Source organism: Calliopsis andreniformis, chromosome 9, assembly GCF_051401765.1.
Source record: "Calliopsis andreniformis isolate RMS-2024a chromosome 9, iyCalAndr_principal, whole genome shotgun sequence".
NCBI classification, from domain to species: Eukaryota; Metazoa; Arthropoda; class Insecta; order Hymenoptera; family Andrenidae; genus Calliopsis; species Calliopsis andreniformis.
The window spans coordinates 12,702,561-12,722,595 of record NC_135070.1 but is presented as its reverse complement, the minus strand read 5'-3'; the positions used below and the strand labels follow the sequence as shown (position 1 = coordinate 12,722,595).

Genomic DNA, 20,035 nt, shown 5'->3' with positions numbered 1-20,035 from the left:
CCTTGAGTATCATCAGCGTTCTATTTTTATTATACTTTTATTATATTTCGTCGTGACGCGTGCGGTAACGAAGCATTTAGCGAAGATTGATGATCCTCAGTTCCGCGAATGAAATTGGGAATGATATTGTCAGACGTTAGACACCCGATAGAGTGGTTCAGGGTCGCCAGAAAGTGTCTTTCGGCTAACGCTGCAACCCCTTCCCTATTTAGCTCCTTCCGACAGTTAGTTGACCCCTAAAATCTTGACAAATCGGTAAGTGGGCTTCGAGTGACCTCGAGATCCCTTTGTCCTCGAGAGCTTCTTGAACTATCGGAGTCTCTTGCCACATTCAGGCACACGGCGCTCCGAATATCTAAAACGACCCAACTGTTCGTCGGTCTAGACACGGTGTTTCGCGCAAATTATTCATAGAATTCGAAAGCAATGGAAATACGAGTCGCGTTTGTACTGGGCGGAGGGGGACAGGGGTGAGGATGTGGCAAAGGAACACGAAACGTGTCCCTCCATGTGGAACCTCATTAAGCCTGGAGATACGCTGAAGTACCATGGCCATTCTATTTTTGCCGTGTTCTGCAGTTTGTACAGAATCTCGCCGCTGGGTAATTAAGCCCTTTGTTCTTACCGTTTCGGATTCCCACCTTCAATCTTCTCTGTTTTATTTCTGGCCCTGTTTCAGGGCATCGACCACGGAGATTTAAAGGCGTTCGCCTGGCGCACGGTGGATTGACACGCGAAAAAATCCGATTAATGATTGAGCAGAAAACCGTAAATAGTGTGGAGTTTCTTTCGTTCCGTTACAGAGTCCAACATTTATTGAGAAGGGACTGCCACTGTTTAATGTTGGTGTTGGCTAAATACTACCGAGAAGTATGTCTAAACAACCACTTCGACCAAATGAAAAGACCAGAAGTGAGACTGGTATTTGAACTTTCTCAGGTATAATGGTAATTTCATGTGAATCAGCTTAACAGTTTGCAAAATTATGTTCTGTTATATATTTCGCGTATTTTCCTATAAAATTAACTGGGGTAATATCATTAAAATTACGTTTCGAGAAGTTTTATTATCGTTCTATGTTGAAGAGTTTAATTACATACTCGTAAAACGTGGTGAATATATCACTAATTGAATTTTATTTCAAGACACCCCGAAAATAATCTAATACAATTCTACATATGTAACAGTAGACAATAAAACCACAAGCAACTAAAAAAGACAATAAAACCAGAAGCTACCAAAACCACAGATATTCAGATCAATTAAAAAAAAGATAGTACCTATATAAGACGACAAGTTCTTATAAGAGAACTAATGGAAACCAGATATTCATTTCTCCTTTCAAAAAATTCCAATACTTTGAATCCTGCATACAAAAGGGTACGAAATTACGATACGCCATTCTCAGCTCCTTCTCAAGGACCCGATATTAACAATTCCCTCAAATGGACGTTCCAGAATCGGTTTCTCGGCTATTTGTCGCGTTTTCTCGCGTCTCGAGCCACCGTGCATCTTCATTTAGTCCATAATTCCTCGTCGGCTCGATCTCAAAACGGAATCATTGTTCCGCGCGTATTCAGAAATTCGAGCTCGAAACGAGTCCCGTTTTCTCGCGTTCCCTTCCTCGCACTTCGCAGCCCATTCTGGCGTTCCCTTCGCCCCCTCATTCCGCGCCATTACGGGAAATTATACGCGATACAGTATCATCTGCCCTTAGAACAGCGAGGACAGACAATAGCTGGAGGATCTACTCGCAGGCTTGAAACTCCACGGGAAGTACCGCGGCAGCCATTAACTGTAACAGAACCGAGGGAGTAGTGGAAGATCCGAATTATGCCCTCCAGCCAGAACGAACCTCTATTGTGCGACGCGTCCCTCTTTATCGAGCCGATTTCAGGATTTCCCTGAAAACTTTCAGCCTGCCCTCGGCAGCTTCTTCGAGCCTATGGGCCTCTTCTACCCTTTATTCTTAGTTTTATGCAAGAGTGCCTTCAAAGAATCCATAGGAAGGAGCTTTTTCTAAAAATCAATTACGTGTGAAGATATTGGAGTACTTTTCAATACTGATTAAGACTTTAATCATTTTAGAAGTAGTTACAGTCCGAATTTTCCAGAAGAGCTGGCTTTCCTAGTATGATTGAATTTTTATTCAAATTATATCCTTGAGAAATGTGTATGGGAAATCGTTAAGTGTTAGGTAACAGAGAATCTGTTGGTGGAACCAAGTTGTGCAACCATTGTGGGAAAATTTGTTACGACATTGGGAGTGAACAATGTTTTTGAAGATCAAAGATAGTAATCTGATTTCGTAGACGTTTGTTAGAGCTTTGTGATTGCTTTCATGTACGGAAAATTTGTATATATCTTCCTTTTCTTTGGAAGGGAAATTCAGTGAGCCATTGAAAAGTGTGATTATATTGAGGAAAAACAGAACCTACATTTAGGTTTTGAAGGAAACTGTATTATTATATTGGAGCAGTTGGACGACAGTGATAGAAAGGATGTCATTTCTGGAAACTAATTTCGCAGGAAAACATGGAATATTACTACAAGGATTAGCGTGAGCATTGGTTACCCTAGGTCATCGCTACGCTGATAAATTTCACAAGACACAATCTACTATGCTATCTATTTTCGTTCCATGTCATTTTACAGTTCTATTTCGAGGGAAGCTCGTTAGATTTCTACACGATCCATTAAATTTCAGTTGACTTTAGCTATTACTAAAAGTCGCATTAATACCTATAATTCTGGGGCATCTTACATAGAAGCATAAAAAGGCAATAAAAGATAGTTCGAATAATAATTCCGTATATCTACTATAACCCATGAGGCTAAAAGTATATTGCTCGTTTAATCCTTGGAGTTTAAGACCTTCTCCTGGGTCAATCGTGAACCATGTGCACTCATTTACGCGGGTCTCCAGTGATCTAACTATAGGAAGGCGATGATTAAGTAAAAACACGTTCTTACGTTTCATGACCTCATCGCCAGATAGAAATTGTCGACGCAACCCAACATTTCGTTAACAGGGTTATCAAAAAATTCTTTATATATCAGGTTTAATTACAGCGAACTTAGACCCTCTTTGTCAAAAGTCTGCATAAGTAACTCAGTAAAACAACGTAGGAAATCTAATTCTAGAAAGTGTCTGATAAAATACCTGTGAACTCTCCTTATCAGCCAGGAAGGAAAGAGTGCAACACCCAACACCTGCATCTACCTTGAATAACGGCATTTTGACGAGCGCCACGATTCAACCCGATAACTGAACCGCCCTTATCGTTTTCGCAACAAGGGCAGAGGACGAAGATAAACGAATACCCCTAGCAACAGCGTCGTTAGCTTTCGAGATTACTTCAACGACCGAGTGCCCGCTTAAGGGTCCCTCCTTAAACCCGAAGACTCGGTCCCAGGTGTAATTAGCTCCACAAAATAAAGAACAACCCCCAATTTCGCTATCCCGCGACAAAACAGCAACCGTTACCTCGTCGACATTTTAATTACACCCCCGCCCATCCTAGTCCTCTCTCGGAACGATTCGATTCACTTCGATTCCCCTGAGTTACAAATCCTCGGCTCAGTTGGAATAAATTTCGATATTCGTCGAAGTATCGAGGCCATCGAGAGCTCGAACGCGTTCCAGCTCGCCTGGGAAGCGATACCTGCGAGGGTGGTGAATCGATCTTCTCCAGGTCGTTGCTTCCAGATAAGAGAAAACGAGAGAAGAAGAATGATAGAGGGAACAATTTCCTCAACGATCTCCCAGGGATATGGATATTTCACGATCGACATTATACCTTCTACGTAGAGAATTATTCCCAGCGTCCTTAGGTCAGCTCGAAGTTCGCCAAAGTGTCCTCGAGGAATTACAGAGTTTATCTGTCTTTGGAAAGAGATCCAGCAATTGCAACCGATTAGAGGGATTATCCGCGAGACCAGTGTTCTGGGGAAGTGGACAAGCCTCTCGTAATCCAGCGGAAGCGCAAGCTGCATCGATCGGCATTTCTAAGGTCTGCGCATTATGAGGGTTCGTGTGGTTCGGCTAATGGCATTATCAACCGTTAATGCTGGACCCTCTGGGGTCGTTGACCAGCGCTACGTTTCCTGATCCGAGTGCACGCCGGTTAATTAAGCCAGTTTCATTCAGGGGAATTAGGAAAGAGCATGGCTTCTAAGAACGTCCGGGGCTGGCGTATATCGGTCGTTACGTCAGCTCATTGTTACACGAGAAGGGTTCACTGGCTTCGTGCGCCAGTGTTATCTGTTACCAGAGGCGAGGTCGCGTTACCGAGGCTGTTCGAAAAATTTTATTACACGCGGGGGAGGATTCTATAGGCCTTTCGAGAGGGTTGTGTACGAGGGGGCGTGATAGGTCTATGATAAGGACTCAACCCTAGTGGATGGACTATTTAGTATAAACACGCGCGATATTTTACAAAGGGCAACCACGAATCGAAGTTAGACGAAGAATTTTCGAGGCCTCTGTCGGTTGAGGGTAGGAAACTTCAGCCCACCACATGGTAGAGGCGCTTGCCCAGGCTAGACGAGTGGCATTAAGGTTCGCGAACACGGAACAATCGCGATCTTAACGGGGAGTTGGCGTGCACCTTATCTACCGCGACGTCTAGCTACCGCTGAGCTACGAATTCCTTCGAGCCAGCGAGAAGGACTCGGCTTTACTACATAGTAGGTACTTTTTCTCTGTGCACGCGCTATTGCCAAGGTTGAGGCTCTGGGCACACCTCGCTGGCTTTTCTATAATGGCTACAAATTTTCTATAATCTTGTATGAGTTAATTATATGAAGCTGGTTCTTAAATGCAAATGAGTCTGCTGTAATGTAAGGCAGGTAAGCAAAGGTCGCAGGGACTGTCGCGCCTTGGGCTCATTTAGGTGGTCTGTAATTGCTGTAAAGTGGGAAAACAGAAGAGCTGCATCTGTTTTGTGTTAATAAATAAAAATTAAATACATTTACTCTGTGTTAAATAATATACAGAAATTTGAAATAACGTTGCAATGGACACCATATCTGAATCGCCTGGTTGCTGTCTTGAGGGGATAAGTGAAAGGTCAACTTTTTATTATCAAAGTTTAATCATTCATAAGGTATTTACGATTTCCTGCGACCATATTTTGCCTGTCAGATAGCTCATTTCCTCTATATAAACAGGAAAAGTTAAATGACAGATTTCATAGAACTACTCAACCCTATCTTTTAATCAATTTAAGTCTACAAGAATACTAAAATCTTGTACTAACAATAAGGAAATTAAAGCTAACGCAGCACATGAAGCGGTCCTCGAGCTCCAGCAATCAGTGATCGAATTGAACCAGAGGGACCCTCGACAATCACGCAGCTAGACTGGTCAATTTGTGCGCGAACTGATCAACGCAGGGCTGTCTGTGCATGCAAGGTCGATTCTCCTAGCGAAACTCGAGTTTCGTTTTGGAGCGTTTACCTGCACGCGAGGGCGTTCGTAAAATTTGGAAAAGTGGGATGGTCGAGATCACCGACAATATCTCATCGTCAGATAATCCAGGGTCTCGGTGCAATCATTAATGATGCTTTGTTATTAGAGCTACGATCGGCGGTGTTACGATAAGGCCTAGAAATTCCAAGGCTTTGGTTTAGCGACACGCGAGTCCAGCGATGTGATTCGACGGCGACTTTCTCGATCGAACCGCGCTGATGAAACGATTCTGGGCGTGGTGCGGCTTGAAAACGGCTGGTGACACGATAAACGACAGCTGTGGAAATTGGAAGGTTATTTCCTTGGTTATGGCCAGAATCATGGCAAAGGAGAAACGTTGGATAGACAAACATTTTGATTCTAGTGTAGCGCCAGCCAGGATTGAAATCGATTGTATCTAATAATTCAGTGAGATATACTCTTAAAGAAATTTATTTACTGGTTGCATACCTTCGTGAATATAGTTGGCAGTCAAGTGTCTGTGAAAACTGTAATAAGTGTTTAGTCAGTTAAGAAGGGGCACTTAAGCTCTACGAAACTTCTCAAATTTTTCAGGCTTACTAAAGTAATTAAGCTCAGACAATTTAATTAACACTCATTCAGTTTATCATTTCTAGTTGCTGCAATAAATTTATAAAGTCGTAAGTCTGTATAAAGTTTCCCCATAAGCTCGTCATATTTTAAGTGGTCCTTCAAAGAGTCTTAGGCAGCACTCGTTGTGTAGTATTCAAGGTTCTCTCTATCAGAAGCTCGTCGTGACCCTGCCAAAATGTCCCAAGTTCATAAAGTTCTCCCGTGAATAATCTAGACACGTACAGGGATCACCTTTTTCTTCTATGGGCTATCAATAGGGTCAGAATCACTTATGTACCAAGGAACCTGTTAGCTATGCATTAGTTTACTTTATCCCTTCGATGGGAACCTTATTCGCCGATCAGACCCAGGAGAATCCAAAGGAAAAACAGTTCCATCAAAGGTTATCCTCAATCGGTGTCCTCTATACTCGGGAAAATGATTGATCTAAACGAATCAAAGTTTATTTCTATTATTTGAGTGATCCATTATTGAAGACGGACGATGTTCGTGGTAATCGAATGTTGGAACAAAGATACTCTCACAATTTCCTTGTTTTCGATAGAGAGGCGCACAGAGGTCTCATAAGTCAGAGAGGCAGCTAAATGGATTCGAGAAATTTCAGCTGTTGGAACACGAATACTAGTCATACCAACTGCACCAAGTATCTCAGCTATCCGATCGTGGATCCACCATTGGTCGTGAGTACTGCTCCTTGGCAGGCTTCCTGACAGGACCACTTTTTCCATTTTCGTTTTCCGTGGACTCTGCCAAATCTGCTGCTGACCTACTGAACCGCTGCACCACGGGGGGTAATCTCTGAAGGTGACCTCCGAGTAATTGTGCGCTGACAAATCTCGGTGTTTGCTCCAGTCAGAGCTAAGAAGTCGATTACCAGTCGAGAAAACAAGGAAGAGAGAACAAACGATTGTAGAACTACAGTTTTGTGGAAAGTAAAGTAGCCAAAGCTACTCCAGCAATCCATGGTCTGAAATATTATGAAAGACGAACTGATATAAAAGGGATTGAAGATTGCTTAAAAGAAATTCGAGAGAACGAAAACCTCGACTCACTTGAGGACTTTGCATTTAGAATTCTATTCCTTTTCATTTCATTTTGTTATAAATATAACACTTATAAATATCTTCGTTTCGAGGCTAAGTATTTCATTTATTTGGAATATCTGAAAAAGGAGAAGATCGAAAGACGAGATTTCTTTTGAGAAGAAAAAGCTTTTGTATAATTCAATAGAACACTGTTATTTATATAAGTATAGATGACACAGTATCCAATGTGTCGAACGCACAAAAGACCTAACTCACTCAATTATGAATAGGACATTTCAATCCTGCATGTTCCAACGAGCTAGCATTGAACAATTTGTTGTTTCTCTCGGTGGATCACGATAGGGAACACCTGATACGCTATCAACAGCGGAAGAGAGAGTATCTTGCTAATGGGCAGCTGGCTAAGTCAGCGCGTCAAGGGTACAGAAATCAATACGTATTCAGAGCTTCTAGTCGGTAAATCTCCAGTAGGCGAGCCTGCTGAGAAAGCAATATCTGTCCAAAAATGAAACATATCAGAAGAAACGTAACCTGGATTAACTCTTGACATTTCTGTCTGACATTATCGGGGACACTAACTTAGATTCCAGACCGTATAACTTTTAATTGACTTTGCAGCTTTCCTTAATCTCCCGAGAGCATTCTAAATTGGACGTCAGCATAATGTTCGTTCGTCACTGTTATCTCATGCGTGGTACCATATGTGTGCATCGATATACGACATATGAAGTGAACTGAGGAAGACACTCGACGAGGCACTAACTATACGGTAATAAATGGTTTTAGCCTCTAGAAGGTGATACAGAGTGTTTCCAGTGAACGGTGATCGCGTTAACCTCGGGTAATTGAACCCTTCTTCTGCCACCCTCTATCCAGCCCACCCTGTCTCATCCTTTCGCGTCTGTTTCCCTTGGATATCGTGTCTCGAGCTATCGCCATCGTCCTCGATTAATCGTGACCACCATTGCATCTTGGAAGATTCAAAGTGCTGATCCTCAGTTTGATGAGATCTCCATTGGGACTATGACGAATTGGAAAAAGCATTCGATCATTGACAGGGTCGAATAATTAAAATTCGCAGCCCTAGTACTTCGAGGAGGCCTTGGTCGACTGGTGTGTCAAGTACTCATCGATTCTTTGAGAAGTAGCTCGGGGACTCGACGAAAGTGCGATGAGTTTGGGTGAGCTGTCTGTTCGATTGGATTTCGTTGAGAAGAGGTCAGGCTGATTTCTGTGTAAGCGCGCGAAGGGGTGAAGAGTCACAACAGGTGGGATAGGCTCGACACAAATGCTTCAGGTGGTGGGTACTATGCTCTTTATGGATCTGAGGACGATAGAGAATTTTGATAAATGTTTTAAGAAAGAGCTGTCTGTTTCCTTCGGCGGAGAATATAAATACAATATGTACCTCTCAGATGAGAACGGTTATTCAATAATTCGTCTGTTTATACAGCAGAAACCTGGTCTCATAAAAATTGCATGAAAACGTCTCCTCTAATTCGTAGTTAATAACTTCAGGAATAACTTCGACGTGCTTCGTTTCAATATAATTACAAAGCTATATACAATCGTCTGTGATTACTTAAAATTTATTCAATGACGATCCTTACTCTCCTTGATTCACAAGGCGATACCAAACTTGTATACTACTGCAAAAAGAAGCCTTTCTCTCTTTAGGTCTATCAAATTCCATCACAAAGAAGTGTTGGAATGTGAGACCTTTCTGGCAAGCGAAGGAACTGTCTTTATCATAGTTTGTAGATGTCTTTGGTACTCACGATTTTGTGATGAAGGTGCTGAAGCTCCCTCTCGGTGACCCTCCTCCGCCAGAGTTCACGCTGCTCCCGTCGGTACTGGCTGTACTTGTAGAACAAATACATGCCAGGAAGCGCGAGGACAACCAGAGGTTTCATGAGACCAGCCCTTCCACTTACGCCGCGGACTCGAGGCTCTGGAGGCTCGTCCAGGTCCTCCAGTTGGCCCGCAGCCTCGGCCACAGCTGGCACAGCTGGCATCTTGGATCACCTGGAACAAGAGATCAAGGTCATTGAAACCTCTAACAAACGTTAATGAAAACCTCAGAGAAAGAAGAAGAAGAAGAAGAAGCCACAAATAAGAAAAACTTGAAACCTGCTCCCTCTTTAGAACTCGTTTCCAATATCCAAACAAAAGGAATCACTGAGAGATTAATTAATGGCATATTCGATTAATCCCGCGTTAAACAATGACTCGTGTTACACTTCACGAAGGATATTGGAGCGACACAATCAGCCGGAACGCGTCTGACACAGAATTGCTAGCCTCGGAGTTCCATAATGGATCATTTGTTCAGAGCAATCAATCGATCTTGGCTTATCCAGCATTCGAACTGCCTGTGGTGCAATCGAAGCGAAAGGGAACCGGACTACCTGATAAACGTCGATACAGAGGACACTTTGACAAGAGAATCAGTTACAAGGATGTCCCAAGGCACAGCAGGAAGTCGAAAAAGCGGGGATAACAGATTGCTCGTTCACGCGAGGAAAGCCAGTGTCCTGATAGGGCTCGGAACGGGCGAGCAGAGAATTTTAGGTCGCCAGGAGACACACTATTGGGTATCGGTTTTCCATCAAATCGTTTTTTACGATTCTGTGTCGTTCACGAGCCAGACCGAGGTACAAGCTCCCCTTCCAGGGCTCCCGATATTTATAATTCTCGTTAATGTCGCGCGGGGATATCTGCAACGAAATAGCTTCCCGTTGCAGGCGATCGCTCCTAACTGCTAGTCATTGGCCGAGCCTCTACCCGATCGCAATTATTCTGACCAGTTCCAGGGACATTTCTGCGCTAGTTGGTGACCATAAGCGAATATCGAGGCGTTCAAATTGAATCGTGAATCGTACATGAATTGCAAAGCTCAAGTGCGTGCCTCAGTGTGCTGACGAAGTAACATTAACTCTAGAGAGTGGAGTTCCTTCATCGACGAATGGATTCTCATCGACAGAGACTCTGTTTTCGAGCACACACGTCCACCACTCGAGAGTCATCAGCTGCGGCAAGAAGTAGAGCAATCCAGCTACTGATTAGACTCAGGGCTTACAGGGAAACGCGATCTATTAGCGAGAAAGTCTAGCCAATGGCGAACCGTCCCGAGCGACTTCCGTGACTTCTATGAAATTTCCTAATCTACTTGCCGGTCATTCACCAGCTATATTTAATTCAGCCGTCTATTTACTGTGCTATTTTTACTCGCGACTGCTCTAGAAATACACCTGTTCTATATCGCTGCCCGTGGCTGGGTCGTGCACCCTGCGTCGCCAGCAATCTGCAGATGTTGCTCCCCTGTACATCGACGGGGCTGATCGTTCGCTGTCTGCGAGCGATACGATCAATCGGGTTGTGACATCGTCGCCTGTCGAGGAATCACTCGAACGATCAAAGTTTCAGTGGGAAGAGGAACTGAAACGATTGAGAGTCCTGGCTAGGGATATCGAATGAGAGCCACTGGCGAGTTCCTTGATGTTGGAAGTGGACCAAAATGTAGGGGACAGAAGACAGAGAGTGATCTAGGTGTCCATGTTTGGGAATGAGGGGAAATGGTACTTGGATAAAAAGTTAGTTCCGTCCTCCAGAGGACAGGAAGATTAACTTCTTCTCTCCTCTAGAAAAATAAGGGGAAAGTAGCTAAGTATCAGTAAATGTGGCTGGAATTGCCAGTCCGCGCATCAATCGAGAATGATCATTCTCATCGTCGGAAGGAAGGTTGTTTGTCCTACTTTATGTGGTTCAATAGGACCATTACAGGGTTCAGTAGCAACCGCCTCTCCGAAATGCCTCGTCTGTGTTTGTGCAGAGATTTACTGACCTATTCTCAGCAGTCATCTGCATTGTAAATGTTACTCTTTCATCGAGTGAATGCGCGATATCGCGGTCAAGACGATGGTGCAGCGAGTCCTCTCGCTTTGATTCAGGGGCTTCAATAAAATACTGAATGCACGAAGCATCGGTTTGTCATTTCATATACTAATTGGACCATTAATAGAATCTCCCTCTTTCTCTCAAGCGTTTAAGAACCTCCAGCAACGAGCAGGAAAAAAAGTAGGATAAAAGGTAACATCGTGATGGGGTTGCATGGTGCGTAGACGTTACACGTACCTGTGCACGCGTTATCACCTTGGGGGGTAATATATTATCGGAAATGAATCAATATATCGACTCGTTCTACTCGACACTATGAAAACATACACCACCTAGGGGATTCGCTGCGTTTCTGCCAAGGGCAAGGTCGTTCGTGGTTTTCACCCATTCGAAGGCTTCGAATAACTTCAAAAAGCGAAACCACACGATCGTATGTTAACTAATCAGGTACCTTGCCAAGTATAATGAAAACGCATTAAGAGGCTCCTCGTGACCAGCTAGAATCGTTCAAATACCAGGATAGTTGCGAGAGCCACGTTCCTGAAATTAGGACGGGCAGATTGTGAAACGTCATACTCGAAGGTGTCCCGCGGGGTCAGGATCGTACGAGAACTGGATGGCTATAAAGCAATGGACAAACGCCGAGTGAAATTATTACGCTGGCATTGCGCGAGGGACTATCGTACCGATCTAATATTACACGTACGTATGCGTTTCGCCTTGACATGCCGTAATGGCGGTCGGCAAGAACAAGGACACCCGACGCTGCAGGATAACATCGCGCCGGATAGGCTACGGCCAAGTACACGTCCTGCTCGCTTCTATTTTTACGCCGTTTTCTGTTGTTCAGTAACGTTCGATTGCCGCGTCGCGCGATTATCATCGATCTGCCCGCTCCTTTCCTCATTCTCACGTGACTCCGCGCGAAAACCCGATTCCGTGACAGAGGGGACGCCGTGTTCGATTTTAATCGGTGGTCGATTCAGAGCTTGCCGAGTCGGAACGACACAGTGGACGCGCAGAAGTTCGATGCAGGAAATAACAGATCGACAATTGATTTATTATTGTATAGTAATGGTACTAGAGCTGGAAGAATTTATTTCATTGAAACTTTCAGACAACTGAGTAACACTTCCTCTTAATTTGTGTATTAGTAGATAACCATCGGTATCGTAGTTTGGTAAATTACTAAATAAATAGATGGATTGTCCCATTGCGGCAATTCGAGGCCACTAAATTGCCAGAGCGAATGTACCACCGAGGGCAATTATGTATAAAGGTCCTAATCGTACCTTTTTTATTGGCTCAATGAACGTGTGTAATACTCTGGCGAATTTGATGGTAATAGCAAGGACTCTGAACAGTTGAAAAACTTAACCGAGGTACCCAACGTATCGTCACATTTACCAAACCTTACCCTGAAGAGTTCGAACGCCACTTTCCCAGAAGCTCATACGATATCATGAAACTAAGGACATCGTCCTCCCTTGAGGGTCGTACAATTGCGACAATTCGACCACGTATGTAAACACACGCTGGCACTCGGCAGGAACACCAGCGACAACACTTCAAACCCAAAAACCTTATCCTTTTCGATCACCCAACTGATCCATCCATCAATGAACATTCCCAAAACTGCACAAGTCTTCCTCCAACCCAAGAGCAGTGTGCACGTTCCATATCGAAGTTCCTCAACACAGAGAATTTCATCCAACAGCATTGAATCTGAATGAACGTTGGCCAGGGTCACCTCTTTTTCATCCAGCGTCTCGAAGCTCTAATCTAGTATGCGACACTACGATGATCACAGGAGCACTTACGTTGGTGTCCGTCCGTCCGCGACGTGATCGCGCGTGCTTGTCGGGTGGTAATCAGCGGGGGAACGAGCACCGAGGGTCAGAGAGCGAGGGAAACGAAGAAAAAGCACGAATGAGACGGCCTGCGCCGGCGACACGAGCGTCCCTCGTGCGCTCAGCTCAGCTGAAGCATCGCCGAGCCGCGCGACTAGTGTGTTGGCGGTATTCTACCGGCGGCTGCACTGCGCGCCTGCAGCTAGGCAACCCGCACAGGACTTGCAGTTCGTGTCCAGTCGGCCGTCTTCGGCTCTGGTCGTTCCTGCTCGCCGCCACCCGCTCGACCTCGATGCTTTTTGGCGGTCTACGCGAGACATCGGCGCACGTATGCGCGCAGGCTCGCGTCTATACAGGGGCTCTGACGAGTTCTGCGCACGTACCGCACGCAGGGTTGTATCTATGCTAAGGTTCTACCCTCACGGGTCCCTCTGTTCGAGGATCTGCGGTACGTAGGCGAAGGTACGAGTTTGAGCAAGGTTGTATCTAGAATTTACTTTCCAGCTCGTGGATTTCTTCCTCAGAGTTTAGACTCGGTGGCTTTAGGGTTGTTTCGTGGGTGGCAATGGGAATTATTGATTCAGAGAATATCTGTGGTGCTTTCTGTGGACTGAATAGGGAGCTCGGGGGAAGGCATGTAGCACTGTGGGCTGGATGTCAAGCGATGGTGGGTCGAAACCGCATAGCTACAGAGTGATTGAGTTAGAGATGCAATAAAGGAAGAGGGTGGCAAGCAGGTAAATGCTGCCTTGTTTGTAGCTGCAGGAACACTGTCCCTCTAAAGTAGTTAGACAAAATTCTCTAGTCTCTTAAAACGGACAACCAGAATCCTCCTAAACGCTCCTTTACCTGTCCACTGAGAGCAAAATCATAGGTACTGCTAGCTCCCCAGGAGACACAGAAGCTTCCTAACTCGCAATGAACCATAAAATCTCTCAAGACTGAAAAATCCCTACTATTCCGATAAAACATCAATATTTCTAGACAATTCTTAAACTCAACCTTATCATCACATCCCTGTACTTCAGATAAGTATCTAATCTCAAGAAGCTAGAACAAGCACACTACTGCAGACATTTTCAACCCGTGTGATCCTCTCAGCGACGAAAGATACAAATCGGCAGGTTTTCCTAACGTGCTCAGAATCTGGGCCCTTGACCTTAAGCCACAGCACCCCTAGCCCCTCTCAGGACCTCATTATCTCTCTGTTACACGCAATGCGCTGCTTCTTCCCGTGCTAGTTACGAGTCTCGCGGTTCAATTCATTCATGAGTCCTCCCGATGGGGGTCGGTCAGCCGGGGGTTCCTCGGATCAATCATCCGTGGTTGTACGAGGATCGTCGTCGAGCTTGCTCGTGCACTGCGTGACGCAATGCGTGGAGCATCATACAGCATCGTACAACCACCGATCGAAGCAGTTCTGTCGGCATGCTGGCCGGGTGGCCAACTGAGGTGGTAGACGGACGTTGGTGATTTCTGCCGACGATGCTGCGCTACCGCCACCAGAGGATCGATAAAGGGAGGAGGGATAGACGCGGCACCCGGGAAGAAACGAGGGAATCTGCGCCCTCTCTCCTGTTTTCTCTCCGGGCACGCTCTCCTCGCCCACAACGCATGACTGTTTGGTAGATCCGCCGATGTCGGTCTATTCTCCCGCTTCCCTCTTCCATCTGCTCCGTCCTCTCGTTCCCCTTTCAACTCCTATCTCCGCGCTTCCTTTTTTTCTTCGCCTCTCTGCCCCTGGAATACCAGTCACCTCTCTCTTGGTACGTGCCAGTCTGATATTAGGGTTACTGAACTCTGGATCGACACAGATAAGCGTAACCAGCGTCCCCCCAGCGCCAGGCTGATGACTTTCCAGTAATGAAACCCTCGCGATTCGCCTTCTGCTTCACAGTAGCCTATTTACTCGGCTCTCCCATTCAATGTGCGCTCGTTTCTTTGAAATCGAACCCCTTAGTTTGATTCGCTCCAGAAGAAATTAAGGTTACCTTCCGTTTCGTTGGGAACAATTAAGGGCTGAATACTTGAAAGCATTGGTGCCTTTTAATGCACTTTTTTCCGTGAAAACAATCCTGATGGAAGCGTTCAGTGTTCTTCGTACATTATTCAGCGACGATTTATCAGAGAACGCGTGCTCGCCAGCCTTGAAAACTTGCGCGGAGAATGAATGATCCTGCGTGCGGACGACGAATGGAGCTGTTCGTTTGGAGCTCGCTTTTCAGGCAAATTACTGTGCCACTCAAAAATCTGAGAGAGCTTCTTTCTCTCTGTCGACGTATCTCCATCCGATGGGATCCTGAATGCGATGGAGACGCGTTATTTACTCGCGCGGATGGAAAAGGTCAATGTTGATAGACTACCACTCGGCAGATCCATCCTTTCGGTAATGTCACGAATTACCGTGACACTTCCGACCTTAAACTTATCGAAATGTCACGTAGCATTGGAATTAAGTGTGGGAGTGGAATATAATCTTCCAGAATCGACGTAACATTAATTAAGTACGTATCCGTTCGCGTGGGATAGGTTCAGTTTGCTGACCCATCGCGACCCTCTGGTAACGCAGACTGAAAAGGAAGCCTTAGATAATGGCGCATTACGAGGCACAGCTCCGAAGGATCCCTCTGGTTCGCGCTGTGACGACTCAATGCACGACCGTAACGAGTTCAGGCTTCTGAGGTCCCCTCGAAATAACGAGGCCTCTGAACAAAAGTGCAGAGGTTCTTGTATACCTAGGCTGGCGTCGAAAGAGTGCCGTTACGTAATAATATCTCTGAAAATTCAACGTGTTACCGCTCCCTTGTGCGGGCCTGTCAGAAACGGGCAATTTAATCCCCTCTAGCGCGAGGACCTCTCCAGAGTACACTAGCCCCTTCCTTTCCTCTGTCTCTAGTGTTCCTTCGCCGAGCAACACTTTGTCATTCGACACGGCGTCCCCGACCGTACACCCTTCCGCCGAACTCACGCTTGCCTGGTCGAATTAATTTCGGCCCCGCGACTCCTGTCGGTTTATTGCGTCCGCCGATGGTGCACGATCGATTTACGAGAGTGAAATACAATATCATCCTTGAATCGCAGCCAGCAGACCCAGAGCAGAGCCATTTTTCGTGACGTTTGACCCGCTTCTGTTTGGCGGCTGTGACGTCACCGCAGGGAATGTCAGATCAATGGTCCCCGGGTGTTGCTGGCACTGCTACTGCACTTTCGTAGCCGCTGCGTTCCGTGGAATATCTTTCCCGACTGTCACGAGGGTCTACCAAGTACCATAATTTGTGGAAGAGGAATAGTCTTGGCGATGGTGATCGATGGGATCCCTCGTCACGTGTAGTAAGTGAACGCAAACTAAACTAGAATTTAGGTGAGTTTAATTGTTGCTGATTCTGTAGGTACCATGGCTAGTAAAAAGAGAAAGTCAACATGAATTGTGAGGGCATAGGATATTTGTTAGTAATTTGAGAAACTGTCAGTTTAGAATTAGAATTCTAGACACATTTAGACAACTTGGGTTCCATGAGTTCTCCAGTGATAGCTCATTCACTGGAGCCTATGACAGCCTGCCATTATAATATTAGATATCAGAGATCGCTGACAACTATCTGTATCTCTCGAAGTCCAAATTTTCGTGGCAGTAATCCCACTTCCTCCGTTCCAGACATCAAGACGAGGTATCTAATCACTGCAGATCGCTTCGTCCAGAATTCGACGCGCGTCGAGCAGGAACGAGAAGCTTCGGAGCATGGTCGATGACACGCTTCCTCTCGAGCTTTCGCGAGCTACTCGGGGAATGAGCGCCACTGGCGTGACGTCACAGAAAGTTCAATGACGTCATAGCCCGTTCGATACACCGAGATCCCGATGGTGGGGGCTAGTTCACCGAGACAAGAGCAAAGAAGAGCACGACCCCGGTCGGGGAGGAAACGTGGAGCGAATCTGTGGCAGCGTCAGACGGGGGAGAAGCGGCGTGGAACGAGAGACTTTTCACGCCGTTGCGAGTGAATGCCACTACCACGCTCGCTTCGCTTATCAAAGAACCGACCTGACGATTTTCATCGACCTCCCACGGACCACCTGGAGCCTCTGCTTTTAATGCAGGTTTTTTCGAAAATTCGTGGCTAGGGGAGGCTATAGTGAAGATGGGGGCGGATGCGAAATGTAGGGCTATGAGCTGAAACTGGAAATCTGGCATTTCAACATTTTTCCGCGAGGAGAGGCAAATGTTAAGAATTATTGGCGCGGAACGTATCCTCTAAAAGGACAGTTCTATTGTTTTAAGAGATGAACAGAGAGATGATTGTGGGAATTCAATTAATCTTCCAATGCCTAACCTGGGTAATATCGACGAAATATATTAAACTAAATTTTCCTACCAAAATAATAATACGATTTATATATCCTATTTATACAGTTCTGACATTAAATGTATCTGTAATTATCTATTGCTATTACTAAAGTATTATGTACTATCTCTTGTACCATTATTTCTGTAGTATTATCAATTCTCTGTAAAGTTTCTAAATACACTCTATGGTCTGCTGATTCCTTAGTCGCCACCATGGTTTCACTAAGGACAGATGACTTCCCAAAAGCTCTCAGGTAAGTACTCGAGCTTCCTCCTAACCTCACAGAGGTTCCAGAAGAATTGACCTCCCACACTTGACCCACATTCTAAGGGTCTTTTGCACTGAGGACTATGTGTCTTCAACAAGGATCAAGAAAAGGATCTATAGAGAAGAGGCCAAAGAAAAAAGGGGACAAGGTATTGCACCTTTCCTTGTCCCTAAAAAGAGTTGAAGAGAAGGGACTAAGGAGAAAGATGTTGAAAGGAATGAAAAGAGGAAGAAAAACATCTCCCTACTAGGGTCTAGTAGTTTCACCTAATTCATACATACATATCTATCTACTGTATTAAGTCCATCCATAAGTAATACCATAATAGTGGAATTTTTTTTTTAAATAATATTTACTGAAAACTTATTTGGAGCATGACAAACATTCATAGAAATTAAGAGCTTGCCTAATATCTCACCAAGGTATACAGTCTCAACAAATTTCCATTTCTAAAGTCCATGAGGACCTACATCTAATACTCTGCTAATAGCAACAACGACCCATAAACTACCACCCTGCAAAAGTAGGTACTTCAAAGCTAGAAGAGATTAAGTTACTAAGCTCCTCTTATAAATCCTATCGTATTAATTACTTCCGCCACTTGATAGTTACAGCCATCAGCATCCTACATCCCTTCCAGCACTTATACTCTACATTATCATCCAATTTCACGAACATATCACCCATAACGGTCCAACAAAAACATCGAAAACGTCACACGAAATAGGTGCACCCCAGCAGCTCGTCGAGAACCACCTCAACCACCCCCATTGCACCAACCTTCGCCAGGTATCCGAGGTTATTCCTCCAGGAAGCGTTCGTCGCAATAAATCAATGGAAGTTCGCGGAGGGCTCGCAGAAGCACGTGCATATGGAACGGGGAGGGTGGCGGTGTGGAGGCGAGCATCGTACAAGTACCGTGTCGGGTGATTCTAGAGCACGAAGAAGAGGCAGGTTGAGTGGATAGCGAGCCCCGAAGAGCTGGCGGTTCGCTTCTAAACGAGGATTCTCTCGGCGACAGTAACATATATCGCGGTGGCCCCAAAAGGCCGGCCCACCGAGGCGGAATCTCTCTTTCATCCCGTGGTTTCATCCGAAAGAAGCCACCTTCAAGGATCCTCTTTGCACATCCTCTCCTGACCCGCGCCTCGTTTGATGGTTTTCATCGAACAGTCCGCGAAACAAGATCTCCCCTCGACGTTCCAACCCCCGTTTGGGCAACCAGCGAACTCGAGGAAAAGATTCAAGGCTTAAGATTCAGCGCGCGAGGGCTCAGAGAACGTCGAATTCGTCTCGAGTGTTATTTGAATCTCGTAGACCTCGCATCCCGCGGAGATCAGCTGTGTCGCGTGTCGGTCTTCCTCGCCAGCCCTCTTCACTTTAATTACAGGACCATTCGCGGTCAGAGCGGCGTGGCTGAAGGGTGGATGACGCATTTTCTGGAATGAAGGGTCCACGAGATCTCCAGCGACCTGTTTGTCCGCTCTTAGGGATGCGAGTCAGGGTAGCCGCATTGCGCCACCCCCACTATCAGTCAGCACTGCTTATAAAAGGCACGCTTGTGATTTTCGTCCCGCGGGTCGGTGCGCTCGCTGTAACTTCCGGATGCCTGAGATGTAACACTAGAAGCGCTGCTCTTCAGTGGGGGATCGTGTTATGTAATGAGGAGAGGTGAGGGGGCATCCTTGTTCCTGAAAGCATCAGCTAAGGTGCGTTGAGGTTCATTGAAGATGCATGAGCGGAAGTTTTGAGATACTTTTCTATAATTGTTTAGGAGTGATCAGGCATTCTATGTTGTAGCGATCGATTGGAAGGGTAAGTTTGAGGGAGAGGGATTTTCTTCTTTCTTTGACTTTGCAAGAGGGCATAGTTAATTTTCCCGTTTAATTACGGGCCAAGATGAATGAGAATTTCCTCAACTGTCGAGAATCGATTTCCTTTCCGCTGAAACAGTGTCTGGGCAGAGGTATTCGGAAATTAGATGGGGGCAGACGAGAGAATTTTGCAGGAATGCCTCCATTAATCAGTCCAGGCAACGTTTTACGAGCGTTCGAAATTTGTATGGATTGTAATTTAGAGACGCTGACGCTTGAAGTTGAGAGGAGAAATTAGGGAGAATTGGGAGCTGTTTCAAAGAGTAGGTAATAAGGATTCGAGTTTCATTGGTAGTAAATAATGCAAACGTTTAAAATAAACAGCAATAACATTTGCATTAAATTCTAAAAGTATTAATATTTAGATCAGAAGAGATGGGAAGTCTGCTCAAATACTCAAAACCTACATACTCAGACAAGTTTTCATACGTCTCGTGTCCTCGTGTCGCCTATGAAGAAGTGCAACAAATCTGTGAATTCCTTCTTTACTCATTATCGGTATAAATATGGCCAATTAGTAAAATTGATAATGGTAGAATGTGAAAGATCAGAATTGTCTGACTACGAATAATTTTTTGAAAAAAGGTCATCTGAATTTATGTTTGAAAATTATTTATAAAGGTACTCAAGTTAAATAATTTCTACCGTCTTTCTTAATATGAGGTTGTAAAACTGACGAAATTGTTCAGC

The 20,035-nt window shown here is 45.2% G+C and overlaps 1 protein-coding gene across 1 annotated transcript in view; it reads right to left on the bottom strand.

The window, feature by feature from the left end:
* Positions 1-12,970, bottom strand: part of LOC143182998 (uncharacterized) — a 35,406-nt gene extending 22,436 nt beyond the window's left edge. Inside the window, exons 1-2 of the mRNA XM_076384357.1 lie at positions 12,831-12,970; positions 8,892-9,138 (exon numbers count right to left, since the gene is read on the bottom strand). Of these exons, the coding sequence (XP_076240472.1) occupies positions 8,892-9,128 (237 nt within the window). The 5' untranslated portion in view covers positions 9,129-9,138; positions 12,831-12,970. The remainder of the gene's footprint in view (positions 1-8,891; positions 9,139-12,830) is intronic.
* Between the last annotated feature and the right edge of the window lie 7,065 nt (positions 12,971-20,035).